We start from the raw sequence: 27,228 nt of genomic DNA, 5'->3' as shown, positions 1-27,228 counted from the left end.
GCAGCTTTTTGAGGCAGTGTTGGTTCATGTGCCAAGGGGTTGTTTTGCAGGAAGCCTCTCAGCTGATCCCTAAGGAAGGCTGCCCAAAAGCAGGGACTGGGGCTTCAGGAGCAACAGACACACCTTTGTGACCCCTCAGATTTGAGCAGTACAACAAATATTTCCTGCTCACAACTGCCCAGGTTGGCAGGAATTCCACAGCTGCACCAGGCTTGCTGCTGCCTCAGGAGCTGTCAGGATCCATCCCAAGCCCTGCTGCTCACCTCATAGACATAGGGGGTGTAGACAAAAACATTCCCGAGGTTCAGTGTAGGGATGCTGAATTCAACCAAGGGTTCTTGGCCTTGCCCTCTGAGGAGCAGGGGCAGCCTCATCTCACGGCCTGGGGAGAGATGTCCATTTCAGTACAATCATTCCCTCTGTTCCACTGGATTTTCCAGGCTGCCTCAGTGCTTGTCCCTGACTCTGAGCTGGATGCAGTCATGCTTTGAGCTACCTGGTCCAGGGGGAGGTGTCCCTGCCCATGGCAGGGGCCTTGGGACTAGATGATCTTTAAGGTCCACTCCACCCTTAACATACTGTGATTCTGTGGTTTCCTTCCCATACACCTAGAGGAGCTTTGAAATCCCTTCAGTGAAGGCACAAAGCTCATGAAGAGTTTGGCAATTACCAAACTCCCTGGCCCAGGAGCACAGGCCTTTGTTGCCCCAGTGCTCCCCTTCTGCCACTCAGCACTGTGTTCTGTTTCCACAGAGTGAGAGCTGCAAGGTGACAACTCCCACACAGGGAGAGAAGCAGGGGCTGGCCAAGGGTGCTCCTTCTACAAACAGCCTGGGCTCAGTGGGGCTCAGCCACCTCTGCTCTGCTGCTGTCTGGGCACTGGGAGGTGATCCAGGCTCAGGGAGCCCGTTTCTAACTCAGCTCCTACCACCTGATGATGGATCCATGGCAAATGGACCCATCCTGGAGGCCAGGGGCCTGCAGGGCCTTAGTGCTTGTTCACTAAAGCTGTTCTGCTCTGGAGTTCTCAGGCCTTTGAGGAAATGCTGGCAAAGCCATGGCATGAAACCTCTCCCTGCACTGCCTGGGCTGTTCTGGGATCAGTCAGGCAGACACAGCATTCTGAGCCCTGGCCTTGCACAGGAGACTCCATGGAAGCTGCAGGGCCAGTGGGGATGTGCCAGCACTGCCCTGCTGACCAGGGACTCTTCCCAGCAGTTCCATGGGAGCCCAGTGGGCTCAGGCTGGCACCATGGCTTCACTGAGAGGGAGAGAAGCAGGGCAAAGGAGCTGCACCTGAGATGCTGCAGTAAGCCACACTTTGATACTCCATTGCTTCCAGGGGTTTGAAGGTCACCTTGATTTTTGCCGAAGAGTTGGGCCCAATTTCTCCCTCCTACAACAGAAAGAGACAGCAAAACATTGCTCTTCAAACTTCACATTTCTTGTTTCCAACCACGGGCCTGCAAGCCTTGATTGAGAGCATCAGTGATGAGTGAACAACACAAGGAGCCAAGGAAAGCCTCCCAACCCAGCTCAACACAGTGCTAGAAGCTCTCAATGCTCAGCTGATCAGCTCCCACTCTCCACAATATTCCTGCTGCTCTGACACAAGCTCTTGGTCCCATTATGCTGCTGTCAGCTCCATGGGATGTAACTTCCACTGTGCACTGGTGGCTCTTGGCCTTAGATGGGCCATAGGAGTAACCAAGAAGAGAACATGATCCCCTTCCTTGAAATACAGATATTAGTTAAGCTGTTTTGAAAGAAAGCAGAGGTTGGGATTATTCTGGGCTTCACCCCAAGATGAGAAGGGATTTTGCTCTGTGCAGGCACCAGGCATTCATCATCTCTCCCAATGCCAGTACTCAGAATCAGGGCTCTGGTTGATGGGAGCACGTGGCAGTTTGCTTGCATCACCAGAAAAGGAAAAGGTTTTCTGTTGCTGTGTGCAGGAGAAGTCCAAAGGCCCATTTCAGCCTTCCACCCTTGTGTCCAGGCTCACAGATGACACTGAAAGGGACACTCAGAAATAGTGCAAGGCACGGTTACAGGAGGGGATTGGCATTTCTGTCATTAACCTTGGGCTGAATTTGGCCTCCTTTTGCCAGGGAACCATTGCAAGCTTCAGGTCAGTGTGTGAGCTGGCAGTGCTCCAACAGCCTCTGCTGAGCCCCACGTGTGGGGGGAGCCCCTGCCTACAGGAACTGCTCCCCGAGACACTGACAGGACACGCAGGCAGGGCCTTGAGCTCCAGCCTGGCAGCAGAGCTGGGCTTTGTCAGGCTCCCAGCCCTGCCTCGAGCCTGCAGGGCAGAAATGCTTTGAGCAGGGAGCTCTGCAGCCGCTCCAGAAACTCCATGTGCTCCCTGCCAGCACATGGGGCCAGCTGAGGATCTGCCCAGTGACTGCAGCTGGGGAAAGGGTGCTTGGGAGGAGGAAGAGGAAGAGGAAGAAAATGAGGTTCTCAGCTGTCACTTACCATTGGCTCAATGAAAAAAATGTCACTGGAGAAGAGCAGGGGATCTTCTTGCACCTTTGCCTTTTTCTCCTGGACCTTGCTTCTCAGGAGGGTAGTGTGATCTTCACAAAAGCCCTGCTCCTTCTCTACTTCTTTCTCCTCCATGAAGTTTTCCAGCCAGTCCTCACCTGAGGGGTGCAGGAAAAGACTCTGCCTGCAGCCACAGGGAGAGACAAGGCCAGCAGATGGTTTCATGAGCCACATATTTGCAGAGAGAAGTGGGAGTGCAGGAGAGCAAAGCACTTGGGGACGAGCAGCAGCAGCTCCCCAGCAAAGGCTGAGCCCAAGCCACGAGGGTCCCACATGGATCAGAGGATAACTTGCTGTTCATTGGCACAGCAGGGAGTTTCAGCCCACACTTGCAAGCTCAGGAGAGGTTTCCAAAGCCAGCATCCCTCCAGAGAAACCTCCTGGCTCAAAGCCTCTGCCCTAAACTGAGGCAGAATCCACCGACCACCTCAGCTGGCTTTTCCTCCCACTGAGCTGCTCGGGGGATGCAGATAAAGGTCACAGAGCACCCACTGCAGCACTTCCCCGGGAAGGGGAGATGTTGCCAGGTCATTTAGGAAGAAGATTAGAGAGACAAGAGCCCAATTAGAACCTGAGGAAATAAGTCATTGCAATCAACCTTTCCTTCCCAAAATGCCATTTCTGGTTGGAGTATAAATGGAACTGGAATGCTGAGTGCTGAGCTCCTGAAGCCCAGGGACACACACCCTAGTGCCAGGGATGGTTTACTTGGCCCAAACCATTCAAAAGCACCAACACCCCCCTGAGGCCACACGTTAGTTTCAGTCTTGGGCCATATATCTCACTGAAATGTATCTTCCAAACCAACCTCCTCTTCTCTTCGTTCTCATCTTCCTCAGTAGGAAGAGCCTTCCACTGGAAGTGTGCTGTGATGTTACTCCTATTTTCGATTAACACGGTTGTCTGGTGTGACTTGGTGATGAAAGTCTTGCCAGCATCCACGGAATTTGTGCTCAACACAATATCGAGCTCTACAGCATCTCCATGGAGCTTTATCTGGATACTTTCTTCACCTGGAACAAAGCAAAGGGGAGTCTTTGCTCAGCTCACTGGCTGATGGAAGCACAAGGAACAGAACAAACCACAGGGCACAGAAGAAGGTGTCCCAGTTTTTATCTGAATGAGCAGTTCTTTGGATCAGTCCATTTGTCACATCCTGACAGCTCTGTGTGTAGAGTGTGAGGATGTCCTGGGCAGCTCCTTAAAGCCCTTATTTCTGAGTGTGTTTGTAGAGATTTGGCCCCAAGGTGACAGTATGGACAGTGAGATTGGTCAGTGTGCTCTGGTGACCCACCCAGATCACTGGGATTTCTGCATCCAAGTCCTTCAGGTGACAGGGCTGAGGAGCCCTGTTCGGTCCTGCCTTGCCCAGGGTCTCCCCGGGCATCCCACGAGACTCCTGTCTCTCCTGATCCCTTGGATCCCTTGTTGTTGACCAGCAAATATGCCTGGAGGCAGGTGGGCAGCAAAAGGAGGCCCAGAGGAACAAGTGAAGTGACAGCCCACAGCAGGAGGGGACACAGGTCAGGAAACACAACCAGCCTGGCTCTGCAATATGACAAACCACTCTAAAATGAACACCATGAAAATCATCATCTCCCTGTCCAAACCCACAGCCACATCAGTCTTGAAATATTTTACATTGTTCTGATCTCAAAAACCAAGCTGAACCATTGCACATCAAATAAAAAAAGGACAAAGGAAAGAATAATAAGTACAGAGCAGCTTCTACATCAAGACTGAAATGGGATTCCTCAGTCTAGAAATCAAATGGGAGATAGATGTGAGAGGTTTGTGACAACATGAACAGCCTGGGAAATGGGCACAGGGAAAAATTTGTCTTGATTTGTCACCAAACAGGAACTTGAGGGCCTGAAAATGTTATTAGACAAAAACTACATATATGTGTAAGGGCCCCATAGAAAAAGGATGCGTGACAAGCCAGTGGAGAAGCAGCATATGGGATAGAGGTGTGCAAGAAATCCATTGCATTGGAGAGAGTCTGATGGAGACCTCACATACAGCACTGCCCAGGAATAAAATAAAACTTCACCAGGCATAGCTACATGGTAGTGGAGCATCAGGGATCCTCCTTCCTCCACTCAGCAACTCCCAGCAAAACAGGAGTCAAAAATCTTTGCCCGTTAGAGGAAATCCACTTTCTCAAGCCCCTGAACACCAAGGAGTTTTCAGTTTTCCTTGGGGTAAAGCTGAACAGGGGAGGCACCTCTAGAGGGAATGCAGGGGAGGGACAACAGGGAGCCATGGTGGAGAACTGTCCTGTGCCCATGCAGGGCCCAGCACTCACCTGGGTTGGAGCACACTGCCAGGGACCCAAAATGGTCCCCGTTGGTCAGCGCGTGAAATCTCACTGTCACCCGCATGGTGTCACCGGCACCCAGAATTCCCGAGGTCGGCACCACAGAGAAAGGTCTGCGAGACAAAGAGAGGGGTCAGGGCTGGGGGCACACCTGGCCATGAGATTCCTTCTGCACTGCAGCTCCCTTGGGCAAGCAGGGAGCAAACCAAGCACAGGCAGCAGAAGGCAGAACAGACAGGGTCAGAAACAGCCACTGAGCCACTGCTGAGGAGATCCAGCCCTCACAAGATCCTGGGGGTAAAATGGCCTCATCTCCCCCATACTCTGCATCCAGCTCTCTGCTGACACTGACTGCCTCAGGAATTTCTCTTTTCCTGCTGCCTATAAACCTCCTCTCAGGAGATGCAAATGGTAGGGCACTACCTGTCCTGGGATATTACAGCCTAGGAATCAGACAGGGAGAAGGAACTTTTCCTTCAAGACCAAGGAATAGTTACAGTTGAATTTGCAGTGTGGTTCTTTGGTTTATTTTGCCTTGAAAACATCCTGATCAAGCCTAAAATGGGCACATTTTATCAGCATTTCAATGAAAGCTGCTCTAAGAAAAGGAGCAGTCAAAGCTCTGAAAGAGTGCAAATACAGATTAGAGCAATAGAGTGACATGGAAAGCCAAAAGGACGATGCCATTTACAGTCTGAAGGATCCCATCCCAGCTAAATGAAGCGCCCAGAGCCCATCAGGGAAGCAGAACAGGGGGTTTCTGTGTGTTTACCAGCAATGCAGTCTGGGGCTGTGGCTTGTCATGCAGGCTGGTAATGTTTGCTTGGCCCAGCAGAGAAACTCTGTTCAACGTGTTGGAAATGTTAATGCAAATGTGTTGGTGCACTTTGGATTTAACAGGAGCAATCAGGATTGGTCACCAGGTAAAGAGCTCTTGCCTGACAAGCACAAGACTCCGTGCTTTGATGCTCAGGGACAGCTCAGGGGAAATGTGCTCCTGCCCAGCAGCTGCTGGGCTTTGTGCTCTTCTACAGCCCCACTGAGGAAACAAAAGTTCCTGGCCTTGGTGCTTTGCTGGCCTTGGTGCTTTGCTGGCCTTGGTGCTTTGCTGGTGGTCAATCTGTCACTTAAAAGTGTGTTCTGGGCAGTTTGGTGATGAATGCATCACACACAAAAATAAAGAGAACATCTGGCAAGCTGAGCTTTTTTCATGTCACTTGCTTCAGGTTCAGCTCATGAAGGACCTCTTGCTGCAATGATGGGCTGAGCTGTTCCCATTGCCCCTGGTGAGAACATCACTGGCTGATGGAGAAGCCTTGGGCCAGCAATGTTCATGTGCTGGACGTGAGACTTTGGAGGGAGGGGAGGAAAGACAAGGCCCCAGCAGCCCCAGAGCCAGATTGGTGCACGTGCTCCTGCATCTGCCCCGGGGCTGATGCCAGCACTGCTGCAGGTCCCTGCTGGGGCTCAGGGGGATCAGTGCCTGCTGGGGACAAGGCACAGGATTTTCTTCTTATTCTTTTGCCAGAAATTCCACCAGAACAGAGAAGCTGTCAGTTAAGGGAATCCATGGCCACATTTCAGCACTACATTCCATTCCATTCCATTCCATTCCCACTGCTGCCCCATGTTACATATTCCTGCCCTCTGATGGCAGGATGGGAATAACACTCGTGGGGGTGACTTCAGGGCTTGCCTGCTCACTTCCAGCCAGGGCTGCAGCTCTGATGCTCTGGTTCCTTTTGCTGCTCTTTCCCAACTCTGCCATCACCCAAAGGTGACAGATATCCTTTGCACAAGGACAGATGAGCTGCCTCACCTCTGGGTGCTCAGCTGGTAATGAGCTGTCCGGTTACCGACATTGCGAACCAGCAGAATCTTCTGGGTCGTGTACTTGACCGGACACTCTGAGAACTCCACCTGGGCAGGGAAGTCCAGGATGGCTCGAGCACCGATGGCCTCAATTGGCACAACTATCTTCTCCTTGGCAGTGATGCAGGTGAGCTCATGGGAATAATTCTGCAGGAAAAGAAACTGACTCAGCACAGGGCATTTTGTGCCATCCCCATGGCAGAAGAAAAACCATTTCCTGTAACTCATCCATGGCATCAATTTACCTGTTCCACCCCAAAATGAACACTGAGTTCTACTACTAAGTCACGTTTTAAAGGCACCAGTGCACTTTGCAAAACCTATCCCAGTGGCATTAAGCTCTTGTGTCACTTGGGTCATACGGAGAACTGCCCTAGGCCACCATAATTTTCATTCACAAATTTTAATGATATTAAATAATTTCTAACTTCCTTCTAAGGAACATGGAGCTAGGGAACTCAGGACATTCCTCTTCAAGTTTCTATATTCCCACTGTCTGAGAATAGGACAAAGTGTTAAACTGACTCTAAGCAGCAAAAGGAAGATGAGAAAACTGCTGCACTCAAAGAGATCCTGCACCTCTGGCCTGGTGTAGAAACATCAGTTGGCTCAGAACTCCCCTCTAACTTTGCCTCTCCAGCCAGGTCAGGAGAAGAACAGTGCTAAGAGCTTGCAGGATGCTGTTGGAAAGAGCCTCTCTTTGTTTGCCTGCAAGGCTTCCTCCCTTCCATGCCATGTCCTAAACCCTTCTGTATGAACAAGCCTCCAGATGCCAGCACTGAGATCAGACTTGCCAGGGCCTCAGCACTGCTGTTCAAACCTCCATGCAGAAGCACCTTTGGCACGGAATGGGTGCCCGCTGACAGAGCAAGCACAGTGCCAGGCATGAAGACAGAGTCACTGCCACGGGCTCTGGGCCCACAGCTCTGCCTGCAGGTGTTGTACCTGCCCTACACCAGCTCCTTCAGGCAGGTGTCCAAGTCCCCTGCAGCTCAGCAACCTGCTGCTGACCAAGGGCACCCAGAGCCCAGTGTGCCTGTGCCAGGCCGGGCTCACGGGCACAGCACGTCCTCTGCCCTGGCCCTGCAGCTGTGCCAGGCTCACTTGTGCTCTGGGACAGCACAGCTGCAAGGCTGCACAACAGAGGGGTGAAAAAGCACCATCTTTGCTCCAGCCCAGGGCGAGGCAGGGAGGCTGTTGGCAGTCAGGAAGGAGGAAAGCTCTCTGACCTCTTTGTCCCTCAAGTGTTTTCCATAATTATGAAAACCCTTCCACTGTACCTAGAGATGGCCGAACATCTGTCAACGCCTCTCTGTCATTTTCATCCTGTTCCCTGTGCAGCTTCCCTTGGCAATGCTCAGGCATGTGCAGGGAGGGGAAGCAGAGCCTGCCAGCAGTGCCAAGGTGTGTGACTGGCTGCTGCAGGCTGCCTGCCCAGGCCTGGAGCCCAGCTCACAGCATGCAATGGGCTGGAGCCAGAGTGCAGGGAAAACAATGGCTGTGGAGATCATTGTGTGCTTTGGCCCCTCCAGCCTCACCTTGTTCTCGTCGGGGGTGAAGCGGATGCGCACAGGGGCAGAGGCGCCCGGTGGCACGATGTGGTACACATCACTGGGGCATGCCAGCTGGAAATAAAGGCTGCTCTCCATGGAGACCTTCACCATCCGAGCAATCTGCAGCAAAGACAGGAAATGATGACTTTGCCACTTGTGGAAACAGGACGAGAGGAGCCCTGTCCGTGCCCTGGTGACGTCCCTCCTTGGCCCCTTTCCCAAAGCACTTTCAGCTGTGCAGGCACAGGCACATCATTCACAGGGGTGAGCCTGAATCCCTCCTGTCTGCCTCCAGCATTGTGGCCTGGGGCAGTTGGGCAGTGCCTGGTGGGAAGGAAGGGCCAAGCAGGTCAGCACAAGCAGGATGGAGACAGAGCACCTGAACCAAGTCATCTGCATATTCCACAAGGCCAGAAAACCTGCTGGCTTCTGCCTGCACACAGCCATGCAGTTGTGTTCCGGGGGGAATGTGCTACCTGAAAGCAAAACATCAAATTGTCCTGGGGGAAGGAAAAAATTCCCTTCTAGCAGATCTGGTTTGGGTAGGGACATTCTGGGGATAGAGTCTTGCAGGCAGAGCAGCAAGAGAGGAGACCAAACCATTGTGGCCTTCCTGGGAATAAAAGTAAACCTGAAAAGCAAAAGAAGGAACACAACAAGACAATCCCTAGAACAAGGAGATGGCAAAGAGAATTTAAATGGGCAGTAAAGCAGCAAGGAAGAATCATAAAACCATGAGAGCAATCAGCTTGCCAAAAGTGATGGAAACACACACAGGCTGTGCCTATTGACTGTGGGCTTCAAAGGCATTTTCTGCCTGGAGAAACATGACCAGCACTGACTGACAGTATGGGTCCAGTATGAAAAGCCAATCTTGGCTCTCCAGGGCTTCCTGCTGCCTGTGCAGGCAAGCTGGGCTGCTGGGCATTCCTGCCAGGTTCTGCCCTCTGGGATTCACAAGATGAAGTCCTGAAATACTGTATCTGATGGGGAAACCTGAAACAAGCTCCTTTTTGGGGGAACTGGTGACAGCTGGAGAGGTGAGAGAGAGCAGGGCGAGGTTCAGCTGCCAGGAGGAAGGTTCCTGAAGGATCCCTTACACTGATCCCCAGTGAAGCACAGACACTGAGTGAGCATGTCTGCCCAGGACACACTGGGCAAACAGTGGCTCGCCCACCTCTGCTCTGAGCTGATCGATAGCTGCTGGGCCACACAGAGCAGGCTCAAGCCAAGCTGTTCTTTCGGCATGGGTGAGTCCCCTGTACATCTGGCAGCTTGCAAAATCTAACATCCCATCAGGGTCCAACACATTGTTCCAACCCAAAGCAGTAATGAAAATTGTTTTGCTAAATCTGAAGTGATTTCTGCAGATCCTTGCCCTTCAAAGGCCAACACTGCCACTGTGGAGGGAATCCTGTGACCCCCAAGCATTTGATGGTGACCACACCAAACAAAGCAAGAGGTGGCTCCTTCAGCAGAATGGCCAATGGCAATTTTGTGTCTTTGTGTCCCCAGCCTTCCCCCCATGGTTTTAGCAATGGCAGCTACACTCCAGCACAACCCAGCAGCTTCAGCAGAGGTCAGTTGTGTTGGCTTAGTGCAGATCAGGACTCCCAGTCCACCACTGCCAGTAGTTTGCAATGACAACAGGACCTGGACACTGAGGTATTTTGCTGGAGGCGAGCCTGTCACAAGCACACACCCTCTTCAAACTTCATGTGAAACAGAAAGGAAAAGAGCAGGAAAAGGCTACCTTTTGACGAGTCTCACTCCTGTCTACACATGGGCCAATTCTGGGCAGAAAACTCTCCCCAGTGCTGGCATCCTGCTTTCTGTTGAGAAACTTCTCCCTCTGGAACTTAGAGGGAAGCAGCTGAAAGGCAGAAAAAAAAAAAAAAAACCAAAAACAAAACAAACCAGCAAGAATGTCAGAGATGTGCTTGTTCAGAAAGGCTTTCCTTGAACAAATGGAACTGATGAATTATTTGTGATTACAGCCACTAGCACAGTTCTGGAAGCCCTGGAAGTTTCCTGCTGAAATACTTAGCACCAATAAATTAATAATACAGAGTGCAATAAACATACTCCAAACACATGGCTGTGTCCCATGAGTCTCTCTGTGATTTGATGGGACATGGTTGGGGATTTCTGCTCTTTGGGCATTTGTTTCCTCTTACTTTTCCCTGGATTGAGGCAGTGACCTTTTCAGAGAGTGGGGAGGAGCTCTCAGAACTGCCCAAACTCCATCCCTGCACAACACTCAAAACTCACAGCCAGCAAATAACACTGCTGGCTGAGTCCAAGGGAAGCAAGCAAGAAAAGCTGTACCAAGAGTGAGGTGCACAGGAATGTGTCCAAGTTTTAGCTCTCTCTGTCAATTAGCATTGGTTTTCTCTGTGTGGGCTGACAGAGCCCTGGACAGAAGAAAACAGAGGGATCTCCTTGGCAGAGCCTCAGCAGTGGGGCATCTTCAGCCAAGTGAGCTGCAGACAGCAAGGGACCTTTGTGGCCCTGGCTCCATCCAGTGCTGCCTGCAGGGCTGCATCTGTGCCCACCCAGGAGCTGGGAGGGAACAGCTGCCTTGGGAGCTCTTCCAGCTGGGACCAGCCGTGGCTCTCAAGGCTTTGGGCAGAGTTTGAGCTTTCCCCCTCACGTGCCCGGGTGCCCAAGGGCAGGATGGTCAGAGCAGCACAGGTGAGTGCCCAGCCTGACAGAAGGAATGGCTGTGGCAAAGGGGAAGGAAAGAAGCCCATGCTGAGGGCTTCAGCTGTACATTGGTTTCCCTTGGCTCTGCTGGCACAGCCAGGCAGGGCGCTGGGCTGTCCCTGACACATCCCACAGTGTTCCCTACTGCACCAGGACAGCCCCAGCAACAGGAGCACGGCACAAAGGGCTGGGGAGGGGCTCTGCAGCTTCAGAGCACTGCTGGACAGCAGGGGCAGGGAGAGCAGGGAGAGTAGGGCAGTTTCCAGCCTTAACACAGCCCCAGGGGCTACTCACAGTATTAGGCTTCAGTCCTTCCCTGGGCTCAAGTCGAGGTGTTGGTGTTCTTCCTGGGAATCCAGATGCCATTGTGAAGAGAGGATCTCACAGCACTCACTCACATAGAGCACGGTTGTGCGAACAGCTCGCTTGGCGAGTCGCCGAGTGCCGCCGCTTGAACGCGCAGCCAGAGCCGGCTCCGGGCACTGAGGCATCGCACGGGCGGCCCGGACTCTGCGGCCGCGTTTGCGGTAACCGGGTAACCGCGGCACCGAGCGGGGCGGGCAGGGATCGCCGGGCAGGGACGGGCCGGGGCAGCGCTGGGGGCGCCTCGGTCCCTCTTCGATCCTGCGTCGTTGCCCCCTCGATCTGCCCGTGTCCCCGCTCAGTCCCCGCCTGTTCCAGCCCTGGTGCCCCCTCGGTCCCCGGGCACAGCGGGCTGGGTTCGCTCCCGGGCCCGGAGGCAGCGCTCGATGTCGCCAGAGCCTCGGCCCCAGCTCCGGGCTGCTCCTCCAGCACGGGAAAAGCCCAGGGTCTCAGCAGTTTGTGTTCAGCGATAGTACAAGCGGGAATCAGCGAGCTGCAGGTCCTGGGCACTGACATTTAGCTTCTCGTTCTTCTTGGAGACACTCAAGTAGCAAGAGTAATTTCCTGGAGTAATGCTGCGCCTGCTTTGCTCTCATCCTGGTTCTCACCTCGTAACAGAAAATGAGTAATTAATTCTAGTAGGTGTACTTGCATTTGGGCAGCATTAGACCCACAACATTCCTTGGTGCATTGACCAGGAAATAACAAATCAAAACATCTACACTTAATTTGTGTTTCTGCCCCGTTTCCAACTGAAACTGACGCACTCTGCCACGAGTTACACAACAAAATCCCAGCTTCTTGAAAACCAAAACTAAAATGTGTGAAATTGTTCTAATTACATGTGTAACTTAAGAAAAAAATGAGTATTCTGTTTGTCACCATCCAAAACTCATAGAAAATGAAAAGATAATTACTCTGAACCAGTTCAGTTTTCACTACAAAATATTAATCTAGTGGGACTCTACCATGAATTAAGATATGTTTTCTTAACTTTTCTACAGCCAGGGAGTTTATTTTCTCTCTTCACTTAATATATCAAGACTTCATCCTCAAGCAAAAAAAAAGAAATCAAACTCCAGAACAGTAGCAGATTACATGAAAAAATCACAGTAAAATACTCAAGCACATTTCATTTAATACTTAAACTTCAAGAGCATTTTAATATGCATTTTCATAGCTACCCTCTTCATGAAATCTGAGTGGAAAAACAGAAGTGTGGAAGGAATCAGGAAGGATTTAGGAATACTGAAAACCCAGAAAAAATACAAAGAAGAAGAAAACCTGTTTGGAACATTTCAAAGTTACGTGTCACCAATGACATTCTGCTGTGAAATGATGGCATCTTAATATCTTCATTTAAGGGACCCTAACTTGAAATATTTATATAACACAGGAAACAGGACTCTTGGTAACAATGAGAACTGTCAAGTACTGAAAATAGTGAGCACTGCCATGCAATTTTTTCCTGTCAAGCTCAAATCCTTTCTTTCAGAGCTGGGGAGGAAGTACCAGCTCTCATGCTGAGTTCCTTATTCTCCCTTCCCAGGAAGGACTCCCGTGCCATCACTCTGGGCACACGGTGTGCCAAGTCACATCCCTACCCAAGTCCCTCTCACCCATTGGCAAGCACACAAAACCCAGATATTCTTCCTACCCCAGCACTGGGGGCATTTCTTCTCTAAGAAAGCTTTATCTGCACAGTCTCTTTAGAGAGGGACCCCAAAGTTTAAAAAATGAGTGCTAAATCCTTGCCATCCACTCTGCTTGGAAGCCTCCATCCATGTGGACTTGGTGCAGCTCTTTTGGCTTTTCAGAACAGAAGGGGATTGGAACATTTCTAACAGAAACAAAGCACAATTCAGGGGAGCAGTAGCATGTGAGTGAAGACCAAGCAAAATTTGTGTCATCTGCTTTTTCCCCTTTCCTCATCAACAGAAATCAGGAAATAGATCATTCTCAATATTTCTGTGCCCCATTGGAGTGCCAAGAGGTTCATCTGAACTCCGCCCAAAGCATGCTCCTCAAAAAATGCAATGGAAAAGAGATTTCTGTGAAAGTGCCCACATTGTCAGAAGACCACTGTTTTTGCCTTATTAGAGCATCTTTTCTTCAACAACTATCAAAAGAGAAAATGAAAATTTCTTTCTCAACACAAAGAATTTGTGCTGTAATTTCAACCAGACTTTCAGTGTCCAGTGATTCCCCTCATCTACAGCAAATATCCCTGGACAGCCATGTCTCAAAACATCTGCAGGGTGATTTCTCAATTTTCATCTGACATGAATCTTGCCAGAGAGGAGTGTGTGTGTTATGTGCTTTTTTGATGATGGGTTCTTCCCATTCACACAAAAAAATCTATACCACTCTTTTTAAGAAAAAATTAAAAATATCCTAAATTAGAAGAACTGATTTTTCAGTCCAAGGGTTGCAGCTTAAAATTAGGGATTAACCAAAACTCACCAGATGCACTGTTCCTCTCATAAGTAACTCATATGTATAGATATACTTTTATATGTATATAAAAGATACATGTGTGTGTGTAGGTACATAAATATATCCACACAAATATTCTTAGCAGTGTCATGTTAACATCCTGGCTGAAGATCTCCGGGGTCTCTTCCATCCTATATGATTCTATGATACAGAATATATTTGCATCATTTAGTGGCAAAGGCTATATAACAAACTTTTGTGCTTTTATGAGAGAGTACACTCAGCTGAAACTAAAAACCACATGACTTTTATTCTTGGTTTCTTATTTTTTAATGATTCATAAAAGAGAGCAAATGCTTGAGCAGTAGTTAGTATTGAGGAGCCATCAGAATCAGTTGTTACAGGATTGAGATCTTCAAAGCCAGCAGTCATAATCTCCTAAGGTTTTCCACTTGTCCAACAAAAAAACTGTCTCAAATATATAAATCAGATAGAAAAAATAACAACATTGGAGCCCAAAAGTACAGCTACCAGCTTTTCCAGAATAATGTAATTAAGATGGTATTCTGTCCAACTGAAGCTGGGTCTGGGTGCATATGCTGAACACCCCAGCACATAGCAGAAGCACAGCCAAATAAAATAGAAATAGAAGTACAGCTACTGTTTTCATTTAGAAAATAATACCACAGTCCCCACTTCCCAAGTACTTGTCTTGTTAATTAATACAGCATTTAAAGGTCCCTTGGAGCATGATGGGAATGGACACAGAACAAGGAATAAAAGTCAAAGTCCTGCTATAAATGAAAACATTGGCAAGACTTTTAAAAATTGCATCTGAATGTTGGAAGTAAAATCTAGAAATCCCAACATGCTCCAGTCTATTTGAGATAGAAAGCAAAGAAAACAGTAATCTTGAATATTAAACTACCTTCAAGTGAGCAATAGCTCCTTTTAGTAGATACTATCACTGTTATTAACAACTTCTGTTTTGAACTGGTGTAAAAACCACTTCTGCTTGTGGTAAACATTATTGGAAAAAATCTGCCCCATTTTAGAAAGGAATAAAGCCTGAGGAAATGAGTGTACCTGCCCTTGATGGGAGAGAGGACAAGGATGATGGAAATAGAGAGGAAGAAGGATTCCACCCCCAAGGCTGAGAATCTGTTAAAATCTGATACAGCTTCGAGGAGCCAATTCACTGTATTGTTATACCAGGACAATAAATCAGAGAAAGGCTGGATGAATGGATGAACAGTTAAAAAAGAACCACACTGAGAACAAACCAGTAACCCCCTTCCAGGTAATGAAAGATGTTGGGGATTTGTATTTTACATCTTTAAAATGACCATCTTGCCCTGACCATGGGGAGTGATAAGAACCCTTATCTCCATCTCCTAATCTTTTGTCCAAATACCCATCTCCTCTCAGTTGCAGAGCTGACCTGGGTCATTCTCCATAGCCTCTCCAAAAAGCTCCTGACACCAGCACCTGGTCATCACCTTGATAGTGAAAGATTTTAAAATCATAGAAAATTTGGGGAGTTAGAAAAAAAAAGTTAGGCTTTAGTAGGCCTTGGGAAAATGTTAAAGGTAGGCCCTGGGAAATGTTAGACCTTGTATTTGCTACATCATGTGAAACTGCACCTGTGTAGTCAGTATATGATAAATTATATAATTGTTAGATGTGATTAGATGTAATTGACGTTTAAAGAACAACAAGAAACTATGTTAGGGTTTTGAGGGCGATCACAAGAAATCCACACTTGGATGAAATCAATGTATATAATAGAAAAATGTAAGTTTATTAATATATAAGTTATATAATGATAAAATATAAAAACATGTAAGGTTCAAAACCATGTCAGGTCAGAGCTCTTTAATAAAAGCACCTGCATTATAATAATTATGTAATTATGTGTTCCTGAACACTAACAACCTCAGGCTGTCCTGCCTTTACAGTAGTCACACCTCATTTTCCATATGCAGGAATTGTCAGCATCACATCATGCAGTTCACTGGACATTTCCATCATTATTCTAACTAGGATTATAGAACATTTTAGTGGCTTTGCTTTAGGCCATTTCAGTCCTTTTACCTAAGGCTGCCAGTAAATCCAACAGCAGACTTAGCATTCTGATTGATACACACCCATAGGGATTTTCCCCTTACATGGAAAACACTGTTGTTTATATGAAAAAAAAAAAAAGTCAAGTGAGCTTAGATCCCCCAGTTTTATGTGCCTTTCTGAGGCTGCAGCACTTTAAAACTCTCAACATGGTGTGTAAAGCAGTCAGCAGCTCTTGCTGTTTAATTGTCCTTTCCCCAGCCACTTGCAGTCAGGAAGGGAGCGCTGGCATCTCCGTGCCCCAGCTGGGCAGAGAGAGGCAAGAAGTTTATGTCCCTCCTGAAGTAACATCTACTTCAGGATGAGATCTGCTTAGAACTCAGGAAAGTCACCTTAAAACCTGTCTACAATCCTGTTAAAGGAAGTAATGAAAAAGTAGCAAGAGGCAAGCCAGTTGAAAAGTGAGACTAAGGATTAAAAACTTGCAAAACATTAAGATATGAGCATTGAAAGAAAAGCCCTCTGAAGCAGGCAGTAAGTAACATATCTTTGGTTAAGATGGACTACACAGTAAACCTGTCATAAAAGCTTTCTGCAGATCCATGAACAACTATATTTTTAAAAAAATCTTAATAAGTAACGCTGAACATGAGCCCAATCCAGTATAACTAAATACTATTTCTTGTGGATGTAAGCTCTGTAGGCAGCTGAGTGTGGTGCTCAGTTAAATCCCTGGCACTCAGTAGCAGTGAGAGAAGTACAATGCAGTCATGGAAGGCAGGCAAAGGCAGATGGAAAGGGAGCATAAATGAGCCAATGACTAGACAGAGAGAAAATCAGCGTTTTACCTTCCATCTGCTTTCTTATGACTGTACCTTTGCAGAAACAGATCTCCCTTCCTGACACTGGAAATGGCACAAGGAGTGCTTATGATGGGGGAATATGTTTAAATACACAAAAAACCAAAGCAACAACATGAAAACCTAAAGGTAAGCATTTGAGAGCAGACACTCTTGAGAAGTATGTCTTTAAAGTAAAACATTCTTCTGTTTCCTTTGTTTTCCCATGTTGTTCTTTAACCTGCCCCTTAAAGGGGAGGGTCTAAAGAGCATTCAGAGCTAGGCAGAGACAAGATGAAAAAATGAAAGATGCAGCTTTGAAACAGTAAACCACCTTTTTGTCCCACTCTCCTTCATCCCCTGCAGTAATAGTGGGAGCAGTAGGGAGTGTGCTGAGGAGGGAGTTTGGCTGCAAGTCTCAGTTCTAAACAGTACATTTTGCATGGCACTGAGCACAGGCTTTATCATCCTTCCCATCAGGTCTGGTGATATTTGATGCTTCTGCATACTTTGTCATCTTGAAACCTTGTAAATCATCTTTCATTTAAATTTAAATTGCTCCTGAGGGGCAGAAGGAAGGACCCAAGTAGTTAAAAGCTTGCTACTGAATGCATTTCCAGGCTCAATAGACTGCAGGAGTCAGTGAAATTCTGTTACAGGTTTTCTATGTACCACATGACCACAGATACTGCAAAGATACAGAGGGAAAATATTTGCTTCTGTTCTCAAATGTGCAGGGGTAACACAAGAGCAAAAGTTTACCTTTGTCTGCACAGTAAGAAATACTTTGCTACCTAATATTGCTGTCATTTTACTGCAGGAGTTCTGTACTGGTGTCTCATTACCACAAGAGTTCCATGCCTTCTTGGTGTTTCTCATGGACATCTCCTCAGAGCACTGACTCTTTCTTCTTCACAAAGCAGCCAACTGACTCCAGTTCCCTTCTCAACCAACCACCCCACTCTTTTAAGCACTCTTCTTCTTATTGCTTACAGCTGTGGCCTGTTAAAGTCAGGCCTGTTCCTAATCTCTGATAATTGGCCCAGCTGCAACTCCTTAGGGGTAAGATTATTTTCTACACTATCTTCACTTTCTCATATTCTATCCCCCTACATAATATAAAGTTAGTTTTTCAAGAAAAGAGTGATAGAAAAAGCATCCTTAGGACTGAAGGGACATTCATAATGCAGCTCTGGATTGTTTCTGCCAAGCCAAGCAGAGCCAGCATGCTGCACTTCAGGAGCTCTGCCTCTCCATCTCACCCTGCACCTACTGTAGCTCTCATCTTCCATCCCCATTTACCAGACTCAGGGAGAGGCTGAGAAAACCATTCCCAACAGGATTAGCAAATTTAGAATCAACGGCTGTTATTGATGCAAAGGACAGAAGGATTTCTGGTAGCAAAAGAAAGCATACACCTCCACTTCAAGCTCACAATTATTTCGATTTCTTACTTAAAAGCAGCAAAACACTTTTGAGTTGTCCCTGGTGAGCAGTTCTTAATGAGAATGGAGTTGGCATAGAGTACTAAATGAGTGCAACAAAGGACATTATTCCCTGGCACTGACACAAGAGGTTTTTTTTATGGCAAAACCATACTGATTTCCACGGCATTCTGCACTCAAGCATTTCAGACTTTGCACTGAATTTTATCAGTTATGTCAGTTTGATTGGATTGTATTCCAGCTCCAGAGGTGCCAGCTATACAGTAATATTTTATTGCTTGTATTGCTGACAAAGACTGCATCATCTAGCTCTGGAAATGTACTTAGAGGGCTGTAAATAAAAAGGAAATTTTGCAGAACTAATATTGCAGGTTGTGAATGGCGAGGGGGCACATTTGCAGTAGAACTCTGATAGCACTTTCTGGCTATTTTAGCAATTGGATAATGATGGATGGAGCTACAGCAACTTTGCCTTGGGTCTCAAGGGAGATCAGTGCATAGCCTAGGGAACACCCTGTTCAGTAACTAGAAAATAAAGGCCTTTGATTTAATATCGAAATTAAATACTGAAGACACTAATTCTGCTGAGCAGTAACTTTGCACAGAGCACATTGTAGCACCTCTACAGCACAGGGATGGTGTTTCTGAAGAGATGTCCTGACCTGCATCTCCTGCCCATGGCCACCCTTTAGCACATGGCTTATTGGGCAGGATCCACACCAGGACCAACCCAGCCAGGGTTTATTGAGCTGCCTGTATTTATAGTGAAGAGCTCCTCTGAGAGCCAGAGCTGCAGTGTTTGCATTTCTGTGTTGTGCTGGGCCTGATCCAGCCCCGTTCCAGCTGATGGAAGGACTCCTGGTGACCTCAGCAGGCGCTGGATTCAGCCCTTGGTGCAGTGAGGGGCAGTGAAGGTGTTTGAACCTGAAGTTCTTGAACAATGTGGGTATTTCACAACTTAAGGAACACATAAAAGACATTTTCCCTCTCTTTCAGTGCTCATGTTGCAGTCTGTGACAAAAAAACCCCTGCCAGGTTCTCTAAGCCATTGAGCAACATTCCTTGCTTTTACATTCTTTTGTTCCTGGAAAGAAAAGCCAGACAAAAATATCAGCTGCATCCTCTCAATATTAAACAGCTACTTCAGACAAGGACTGCCTTATTTTTTCCAATACTTAGCAGTACAGAAGTGGATTGTGTTGAGAGATGAAAAGAATCAACCCTTTCATTTAGTGAATGACAAAATCCAAGTTAAAACCTGTTTCCATTTGGAAATATCAGTAGTTGTCCCTGTATCACACATGACCATGCACTGCCTTGATCATGGACCAAGAGCAGCAGTTGTCTCCAGAGATTCAGCTGAGAGTGTCCCAAATATCACCTTATTCTAAGTACCTTTAAACTTGCTAAATGCTGAATACTTTAAAAGCAGTTTCAACTGATTTCCCACCACCAAGACATGTCTAATATTGTTATTGCTTCTAAAGTAGGCATGATACACATAGGACTGATTCCTTTTGTGACTGCAGTTTTCTGATCTGGTGTTTTGTCACACCAGTTCTGTGATTAAATGCATTAGTTCTGAGCAGGAGCTCCAACTGAGAGATCATCAAGCACTGGAAGTGCCCTGGGTCCAAGAGGCTGTATGTGCACACAGGATTTTCCATGGCTTTGGCATTTTTTCTATTCATAAGTCCTTCCATATAATACGAGAAATTTAAGTTACGCTGCATTCTTTGTCCCTTCCTTTTCCCTTTATTGTTTAGCGGAGCAGTGCCTACATTTGGTGACAGTGCTGCAATCAAAGCTTGCCACATTACGAGCCAGATTTGAAATGAAGGGGGATTCTATGGCTATAAGAGCATATTTTATTTTGGGCTTTGGTTTTCTTGGTGCCTCTTTTTTCTTTTTAACTTCAGATGGCATCATCATGAGAATGACATATCCTGGAAGATAGTTTCAAAAGAATGAGGGTTACAGGTTAGCCGTGGAAACCATCTACTTGAGGTATTTCCTGGAGATCTTATCACTGTCATAGCAAAATTTCAATGTGTGAGGCAGATAAATATGGATGGCAACTGAGCTGCAAATTGACCTTGTAGGCTTGGGATAGATTTAGTCACTGCTGCCAAAAAAATTTTCAGGTACATCAGAGATTTGTGCCCAGGGGTCCTCTTCTTACCCAACTAACTTGTAATCACAACTGTCAGCTTCAGAACATTTATATGACCCTGTGGAGTGTAATGTGACTCAACCATCTGAATGTGAAATTCGTTAGACAACTGCAGCATGCTCAGTGGGAGCAGACTGTGAGACAACACTGATGGATAAAAGAAGATGAGAGAACAGGTTAAAGGGTTCCTGCAGTGGTTTTGCAGGTTTGGGAATAGGTGTGCACGTATTAAGTGCCAATGTGCCTCCTCACACACCTCCAAGGAGACCATTTGGGTGCTGTGAAAATTTCAGCAGTAACAGAACCTGACACCTATCTCTTCCAGTATCAGGGTATAACAATGATTGGCCTGCACTTTAATAAGTCTTGCCATTCCTTGTTTATCAAGGACATCATGCTTTGAAAGAACAACTTGCTTGATTATAATCTGGCAGTGAGAGGTGTGAGCAACTCTCCTCACAGCACTTTACCCATTACCCACAGCACTTCTCAGCCCGTGCCAATCACTCCTGTGTGAATCATTCTAATTGCATAAAGGGCTTTGGACACTACTAACCTGTGTCTGGTACAAGCAGGGTTGATTTATTAGCCCTCTTCCACTTATGCTTGTTTTAACCTCTGGTAGTCCAAAAGCAATCTATTGATCTAGTTAAGGGCTCTATGTAAAACTGAGCCCTTAGGCAATGAGACTCCTTGGCAGGCTCTCGCTGAGTTATCAGTTACACTTTTTGTTATTTAGGTCTAATTTTACTTCCCCTGTTCATTTTCTCCCATAATTTCTTCTTGCTGAGGTGGGCACTTACAGAGAAAGGCAGAGCTGCAATTGAGAGAATCAATACTTCCATTGCAGGGTACTTACAGTGCTTCATTCCTCTTTGCATCCTGTGCCCTTCATATGTCAGGGATAGGGATCAATTATGAAGATCTGTCAGGTTTGTTATTACATGAGAACATTTATTCTGTTAAGAGGATAAAGCAAAGTCAGCAAGCCAAGAACATTTCAACTACAGTTTCCAAGTCTACAGTTACAGCCTGTTGGAAAGACAAGATTATTTTCTTTATTCTAAACTCACAGAACAAAGGGACAATTCTCATCAGTGAAGAAATGCGATTGAGAATCACAACACAGAGCTTGAAAATACTTGGGAAATTTTTTTCTAATGGTGTTTTTGCCTGAAGGCTTTCCCCCAAAAGCCTCTCCTACATGGCAGAAAGAGTCAACTAGAACAGCACTTATCAGATCCCTTTTTGTACTGGACCAAGAGCATGACTTCATTTTCCATGGCTGGCCCAGTTCAGGCTCTCAGGGAATTACCAGCAGGGCATGCAGCTGGGCTCTTCTCTTGCCCTCTAAGACAGTGTCAACTCAAATTTGCCAAAACTAGCAGATATCCAAGCACACTGGAGGAGATAGAAAGAAAAGTAGTAAATGTGAGCAGAACCTGGCACCCAGATCTCTAAGAGCTCTTTATTAGTGTGATTAGCTGTAGTACTGTAATTGAATAGGCTGGAAACATTAAATTGCAAACACATGCAGCTGCTGACTAACAAAACTCTTGTTCCACACTTGTACACCTGATCCAGGCAAGGGCAAGGTCGGAGACAGGCTTTGTTCCTTAAAGTTTTATGGTTTTGCTTTTCTTCACAAGATAAAAGGCAAAGACAAGAGTAGAATTTCTTATAGTGATTTTCAACTAATGCTTTGAAGGTGAATTCTGAATATTTAAACTTTTCCTCACAGTGGGAATTCTGATATTTGTAGCCACTGCCAAGGAAGGATCTTTTACTATTAAAGTGGTTGAAAATGAAAGTGAACATACTGCAGAGTCCGGGAGAGATGCCAGAACTGCACGTTCTCTGCATGGCTAAGAACAGGTACAGTGCAACTGCTGCATGGTGAAGATGTTATCTACCCTCAGCAAACATCTCAGCCTGATTTGGAAAGGGCCACGTTGAGGGGAAAAATGTTTTTTTTATTCTTCACTTCCATTCAGCAGTGATTTAAGGAGCTAATTAGTGCCAACATTTGAGGTCCAGATCCTAAATAATCTTGAGTGCCTATTAGCTATTGCATCTCCTGCCAGCAGCAAGCCATGTCCCTCAGAGGATGTGAACCCTCTGTGCTGTGTGAGGAGCAGCCCTGCACGTGGAGCCTGCCCTTGCTGCCCAGTGAGAGGGAGCCCAGCATCTGGAGACCAACTCGCACTTGTGCTCAGCCCTTGCAGGCAGCAAGAATAGACACAATTCTGAGAACATGAAGAGGAATTTTACTTCAGATACCAAACACAGAAAGGTTTAAGTTATTTCAAAGCCCTATATTGGATATCACTTAACATTTCAAGTCCTGAAGGAAATAGTTTCCATTGAAACGCATTGGGTGCTAAGGATCTGCTTGGAGTTATATATAAATACCACCACCACCCTTACATTGGCTCCTGAGCTGAAGAATGACACTTAAAATAGGCTTTTCTCTGTCATTCTGCTTTATGGGACTCAAGGCACAAAATATCATCTCAGACCACAAAGACCCAGTGGTACTTCTAGCTCAGCATGCTGCTGGCTAGATCTGCACACTGGTCTGTGCTATTTCCAGGGCCAAATTTTCTTCTCAGTACAAATTCAAACTCCACATATTGCAGCAGAGATTTTCCAGATGTAGCAGACAGAATGCATTTAAAGTCAAACTTCTCTTGTTTCTTGTCACTCTCCCATATGCCTCAGGTACAGCTTTCTTTCCAGATGTGAACAGTCTCTAAATATGTATTTGCATATATGAAACCAGAGTTTGCATCCTGCTCAGACTGTGACCCTGTGACGTGTGGTGCTGTGCCTGTGCTCAGCCTGCTGCCCTGTTACACAAGGACAAGCTGCAGGGAAGCAATTTAGGAGGAAAGAAATGCAATTCTAAATCTTTTATGCTTATCTACATTTGCAATTCCTGTCATGGCTCCTATCTGTTTGTAAATTCCAAAGCAAAATACCTCTGAACTTGCTAAGTCAGTGTGGATATGCTCATCTTCTCCTTGCTACATAAAATTAGACACAAACCAGGCAACAGTGGACTGATTAAGAGTCTCTCCAGCAAAATAAAAGAAGATAGGTCTTGTTATCAACTTGGCTGCTGACTCTTGACAGAGGCGGGAGTGTAAGGTGCATTGAGATGCTTATGAGATTCCTACCCTCTATTATGAGACCTTTTAGCAGTGGTTTTATGCTGAAAAGTGACTCTGAATAAATAGCATTGTGAAGGTCCAAATTTATTTTCTCTCAAAGTCTTGCAGAATAAATTTGCCCAATTTACAGGAAAAGATGCATTTTCTCTTGCTGACATCCTTGCAAACTCTGAAAGTCACAGCTGTGTTCTCCTTTCATTGCTGCTCTCCTGAAGTGCTGTCTTAGTTAAAACTCTGTTGTTAATGTAACAGAGAAAAAAATTCAATACCTTCAGAAAAAAGTCCCTTTAAAGGCCTTCAATACAAAGAACAACCAATGCATATCCTAAGATTAATGTAAAGCTATATCCATATTTAAGGGGTGTAGGGAGACATACAAATCACTCTGGGATTTGAATTCTCTGAATCATAAAGATTCATCATAAAAATCTAGTTATGAGGATCATTTAAAAAATGAGCTTCAGAGCATGAAATGTTACAGACATTTGCAATCTTTTAGAAAAAAATAGTGTCTCCTTCAAGATCAGATTTTAAATCATCCTCTCTAAGTTGTATGAATGCCAACTTCTCGCAGACAGGTCAAGTAGATGTGAAAAAATGTTGGCAAATGTGTTTCAAAAGTGTGATGTAACACACCAGCACTGGCATGTGGTGCTCTTCTCTTCTTCTCTTCTCTTCTCTTCTCTTCTCTTCTCTTCTCTTCTCTTCTCTTCTCTTCTCTTCTCTTCTCTTCTCTTCTCTTCTCTTCTCTTCTCTTCTCTTCTCTTCTCTTCTCTTCTCTTCTCTTCTCTTCTCTTCTCTTCTCTTCTCTTCTCTTCTCTTCTCTTCTCTTCTCTTCTCTTCTCTTCTCTCTTCTCAGAAGGGGATTAGGATCACACTTTGATGGACCTTTCCTTTTTAAAGGTGCAGATAAATACCTAATGACAGTTTTGAAAAACTTTATTTAATCTCACTCTTGTCAAAGTCCTTTAAAACCCAGAAACATCTCAGCTGTTTTGAACATTCCAGGAGTTACTGAGTGTTGCAAATGTCCAAATGACTCTAAAAGTCTAATCATCACTGCCTGTAATGGCTGGCAAAAGAACATGCAGAACAGACCCCTTGCAGATTTAAAGCAATAGATAAATAGATCACACAATGTAATGGGATATTTTTCACTGCTCCGACTCTGTTCCTTTTATTAGGATAGATCACATTATATGATCAAAGCTGACTGCAGGATACAGCTGTGAAATCAGGATGAGACAAAAATCTAGGCCTGACATAAATATGTAAGAGCCATAGTCACCTTTCTTGTTTGTAAACTTGCTGGGATGTCATGATCCACCTTCCACCCTGGGCATTTCAGGGTTTTGAATAAGGAATAAGCAGAGTTATTTGCTGGCTTTCACCAGCATGTTGCCAGCAAAATCTTTGCATGAGGTGCACATGAGCTCCTGCTTGGGAGCAGGATAAGAGGACCTCTTAGGGAACAGACTGGATTTGTACTTTCCATGGATCATTTCAGGACTCAGGATCATTTCAGAACAGACTGGATGTTGTACTTTCCATGGATCACTTCAGGACTCTTGATTTGAGTTCTCTGGACTTTTTCTTCCAAACTGCCTAAATGGCAGTGCAGTGAATGTGGAAAGTACATTTACCTGCTGCTCTAGGTTCTAGACTTCCAGGTAGTTCAGAGAACTTTCCTGAACAGCTAATGTGAGATTGGAGAAGCTTTAAAAAATTGATTAATTTATCCTTTTGTAACAGGTGACATACCAATTTGTTTATGCCGTTATACAGCAATGTTGTTTTGAACTTACACTGCCATATATTTTATTTTTATTGGTCTCTTGCTAAAGCACACATTTTAAACTCACTGAGAAACTTTCAGCCACAGGAGAACAGGGATTAGATCAAAATGTCCATATGGCATCAGGGGCATCCTTGGTGGAATACAGATAGAGATATGGAGAGCAAAGATCCCTTTGCTCTCCCCCGCTCCCTTTGTATGGAAATGAATATTCCAAGCACTGGTTGTCAGTAAAGCCATTTGATAAATCAAGGAATTGCAAAATGCCTCTTTTTATGGATGTATGGTCACTTATTGTCAGGGTCAGCTCTGGCCCCCTGTCTCTGTGGAACTGCATTTGTTGTTCAGTTTTACAGAACAATCTTCTCCATAGCTGCTGAAGTAACACTAGAGGGCAATAAAGTATGAGATATTCAGGATTTCTGAGCCTCAGAATATCTGACAAGGGTGGTCTCCATTTGTTAATTCATCATTTGCTTCATGTGTTTGCTTTTATTAAAGAATGGCTTGTGTTGGGGTAGGAAAATAAGAAAAAGCTTCACAGACATCCAAAATTTAACAATTACTTGCTTTCACAGTGTTGCGGTGTTCTTAAAAGAAAGAGAGGAACCCTTTTGGGAAGGAGATCTGTGTACATGGGAGGGGTGTCTCTTCCAAAAAAATATTAAGGATTATTCAAGGATATTCAAGGATTTTTAAATCCTTGAATTTATTTTGAATTTTGCTGAATCCCTGACAGCAAAAAATCTCTTGAAAGGGACAGAAAAACAAACAGAAAAAAAAATGAAAAAGGGAAAGAAAGGGAGAAGATAAGAAAAAAAACCATTATAGAGATAGGTGGCATAAAGAAATATCTCTCTCCATTAGAGGTGTCTTACCTGCACAACTTTTTTTTTTTTTTTTTTTTTTTTTTTTTCTTTAGAGCCACTTGATCTGTAAACTGACACTTTGGCAAGGGAGGGAGGAAGGGTTCCAGTCTGATCTGTCACACTTTCAGAGTGTCTTGTGTCACACACTATTTTAACAACTGCTCTTCCTCAGATTGCTGTGAGAAAAGGATATTGTCTAAAGCTTGGACACTGTATGGTGCTGGAAAACAAACGAGAAATCTTTGCATCTTGCTGCTTTCAAGTCTCAGTAAATGCAAGGAACCTGGATGGCTTTTTGTCTTGAGTGTACCTCTCTGGTGATTAACATCTTCAGGGTGCACTCAGACATCAAGAGAAGGGTTTGCTTCAAAAAAAGGCTCTCTTTTAGGAATGCCAAGTGCAAAATTAATGATTCAGGACTGAGTCTGGAAGAAAGAGATGTAAGTGTGAAGTGAACCTTTAATGGTCTGTAAGAGGGAGTGACTGCTTAGAAGAGTTTTTATAGCACTGCACTTCCTGCTACTTGGGTAATAATAACAGCAGTAACAGTAATAATGCCTGCCTCTGATAGCTCACTTCCCATCAGCAGAACACAAGTAATTATGTTCATTTCTTATCTTAAAGCAAAGTGTTACTGAGGAGAGGAATGTGATAATGTGGTGTTTGCTGCTATCTGTGTTTTTAAGTATCAGGACCGGTTTCTTCTGCTGTACTGAGGCAGGGAAGGACCAAATGTCAGCCAAAGCTGTTCTTTGAGCACCCACACTTCAGACAGATCACCTCTTTAAAGGTGAGGTGGGGGTCATGTCATGGCCTCAGAGGATGTTTAGCTCCTCTGAGTGCAGAGTGTGTGTTTGTGACATTTAAAAGCCTCACCATTTCTGCTTTCAACTCTGCAGCTCTGGAATGGCATGAGACCACCTTGCTGCAGCATGTTATTGATGGCTGATGATATCTATCAGTTCAAGCCAGGCACTTTAAAAACAGAAGGTGATATTCTTTTTCAGAAAAAGAATTAAAGACAAGTCTTATAATGCTCATCAGCCTGAACAGGCTTCTTTTTTTCCCCT

General features: G+C 45.7%; 1 protein-coding gene and 1 long non-coding RNA gene across 2 annotated transcripts in view; both read right to left on the bottom strand.

Moving 5' to 3' along the window:
• The window catches only part of LOC134424502 (hydrocephalus-inducing protein-like), a 49,706-nt gene extending 41,294 nt beyond the window's left edge, over positions 1-8,412 (bottom strand). Inside the window, exons 1-7 of the mRNA XM_063168320.1 lie at positions 8,281-8,412; positions 6,690-6,889; positions 4,859-4,983; positions 3,359-3,563; positions 2,542-2,674; positions 1,321-1,396; positions 264-382 (exon numbers count right to left, since the gene is read on the bottom strand). Coding sequence (XP_063024390.1) covers positions 264-382; positions 1,321-1,396; positions 2,542-2,674; positions 3,359-3,563; positions 4,859-4,983; positions 6,690-6,889; positions 8,281-8,406 — 984 coding nt within the window. The 5' untranslated portion in view covers positions 8,407-8,412. The remainder of the gene's footprint in view (positions 1-263; positions 383-1,320; positions 1,397-2,541; positions 2,675-3,358; positions 3,564-4,858; positions 4,984-6,689; positions 6,890-8,280) is intronic.
• LOC134424146 (uncharacterized) lies at positions 282-2,533 on the bottom strand. The gene is made up of 3 exons (XR_010029353.1): positions 2,482-2,533; positions 1,297-1,396; positions 282-382 (listed from the first exon to the last, which is right to left on the bottom strand). It is a non-coding gene; the product is annotated as an uncharacterized LOC134424146 (long non-coding RNA).
• Positions 8,413-27,228: the final 18,816 nt, after the last annotated feature.

The sequence above is a fragment of the Melospiza melodia genome, chromosome 13 (assembly GCF_035770615.1).
Source record: "Melospiza melodia melodia isolate bMelMel2 chromosome 13, bMelMel2.pri, whole genome shotgun sequence".
Lineage (NCBI taxonomy): Eukaryota > Metazoa > Chordata > Aves > Passeriformes > Passerellidae > Melospiza > Melospiza melodia.
Note: the sequence above shows the minus strand (reverse complement) of the source record. Positions and strands in the feature narration are given on the sequence as shown.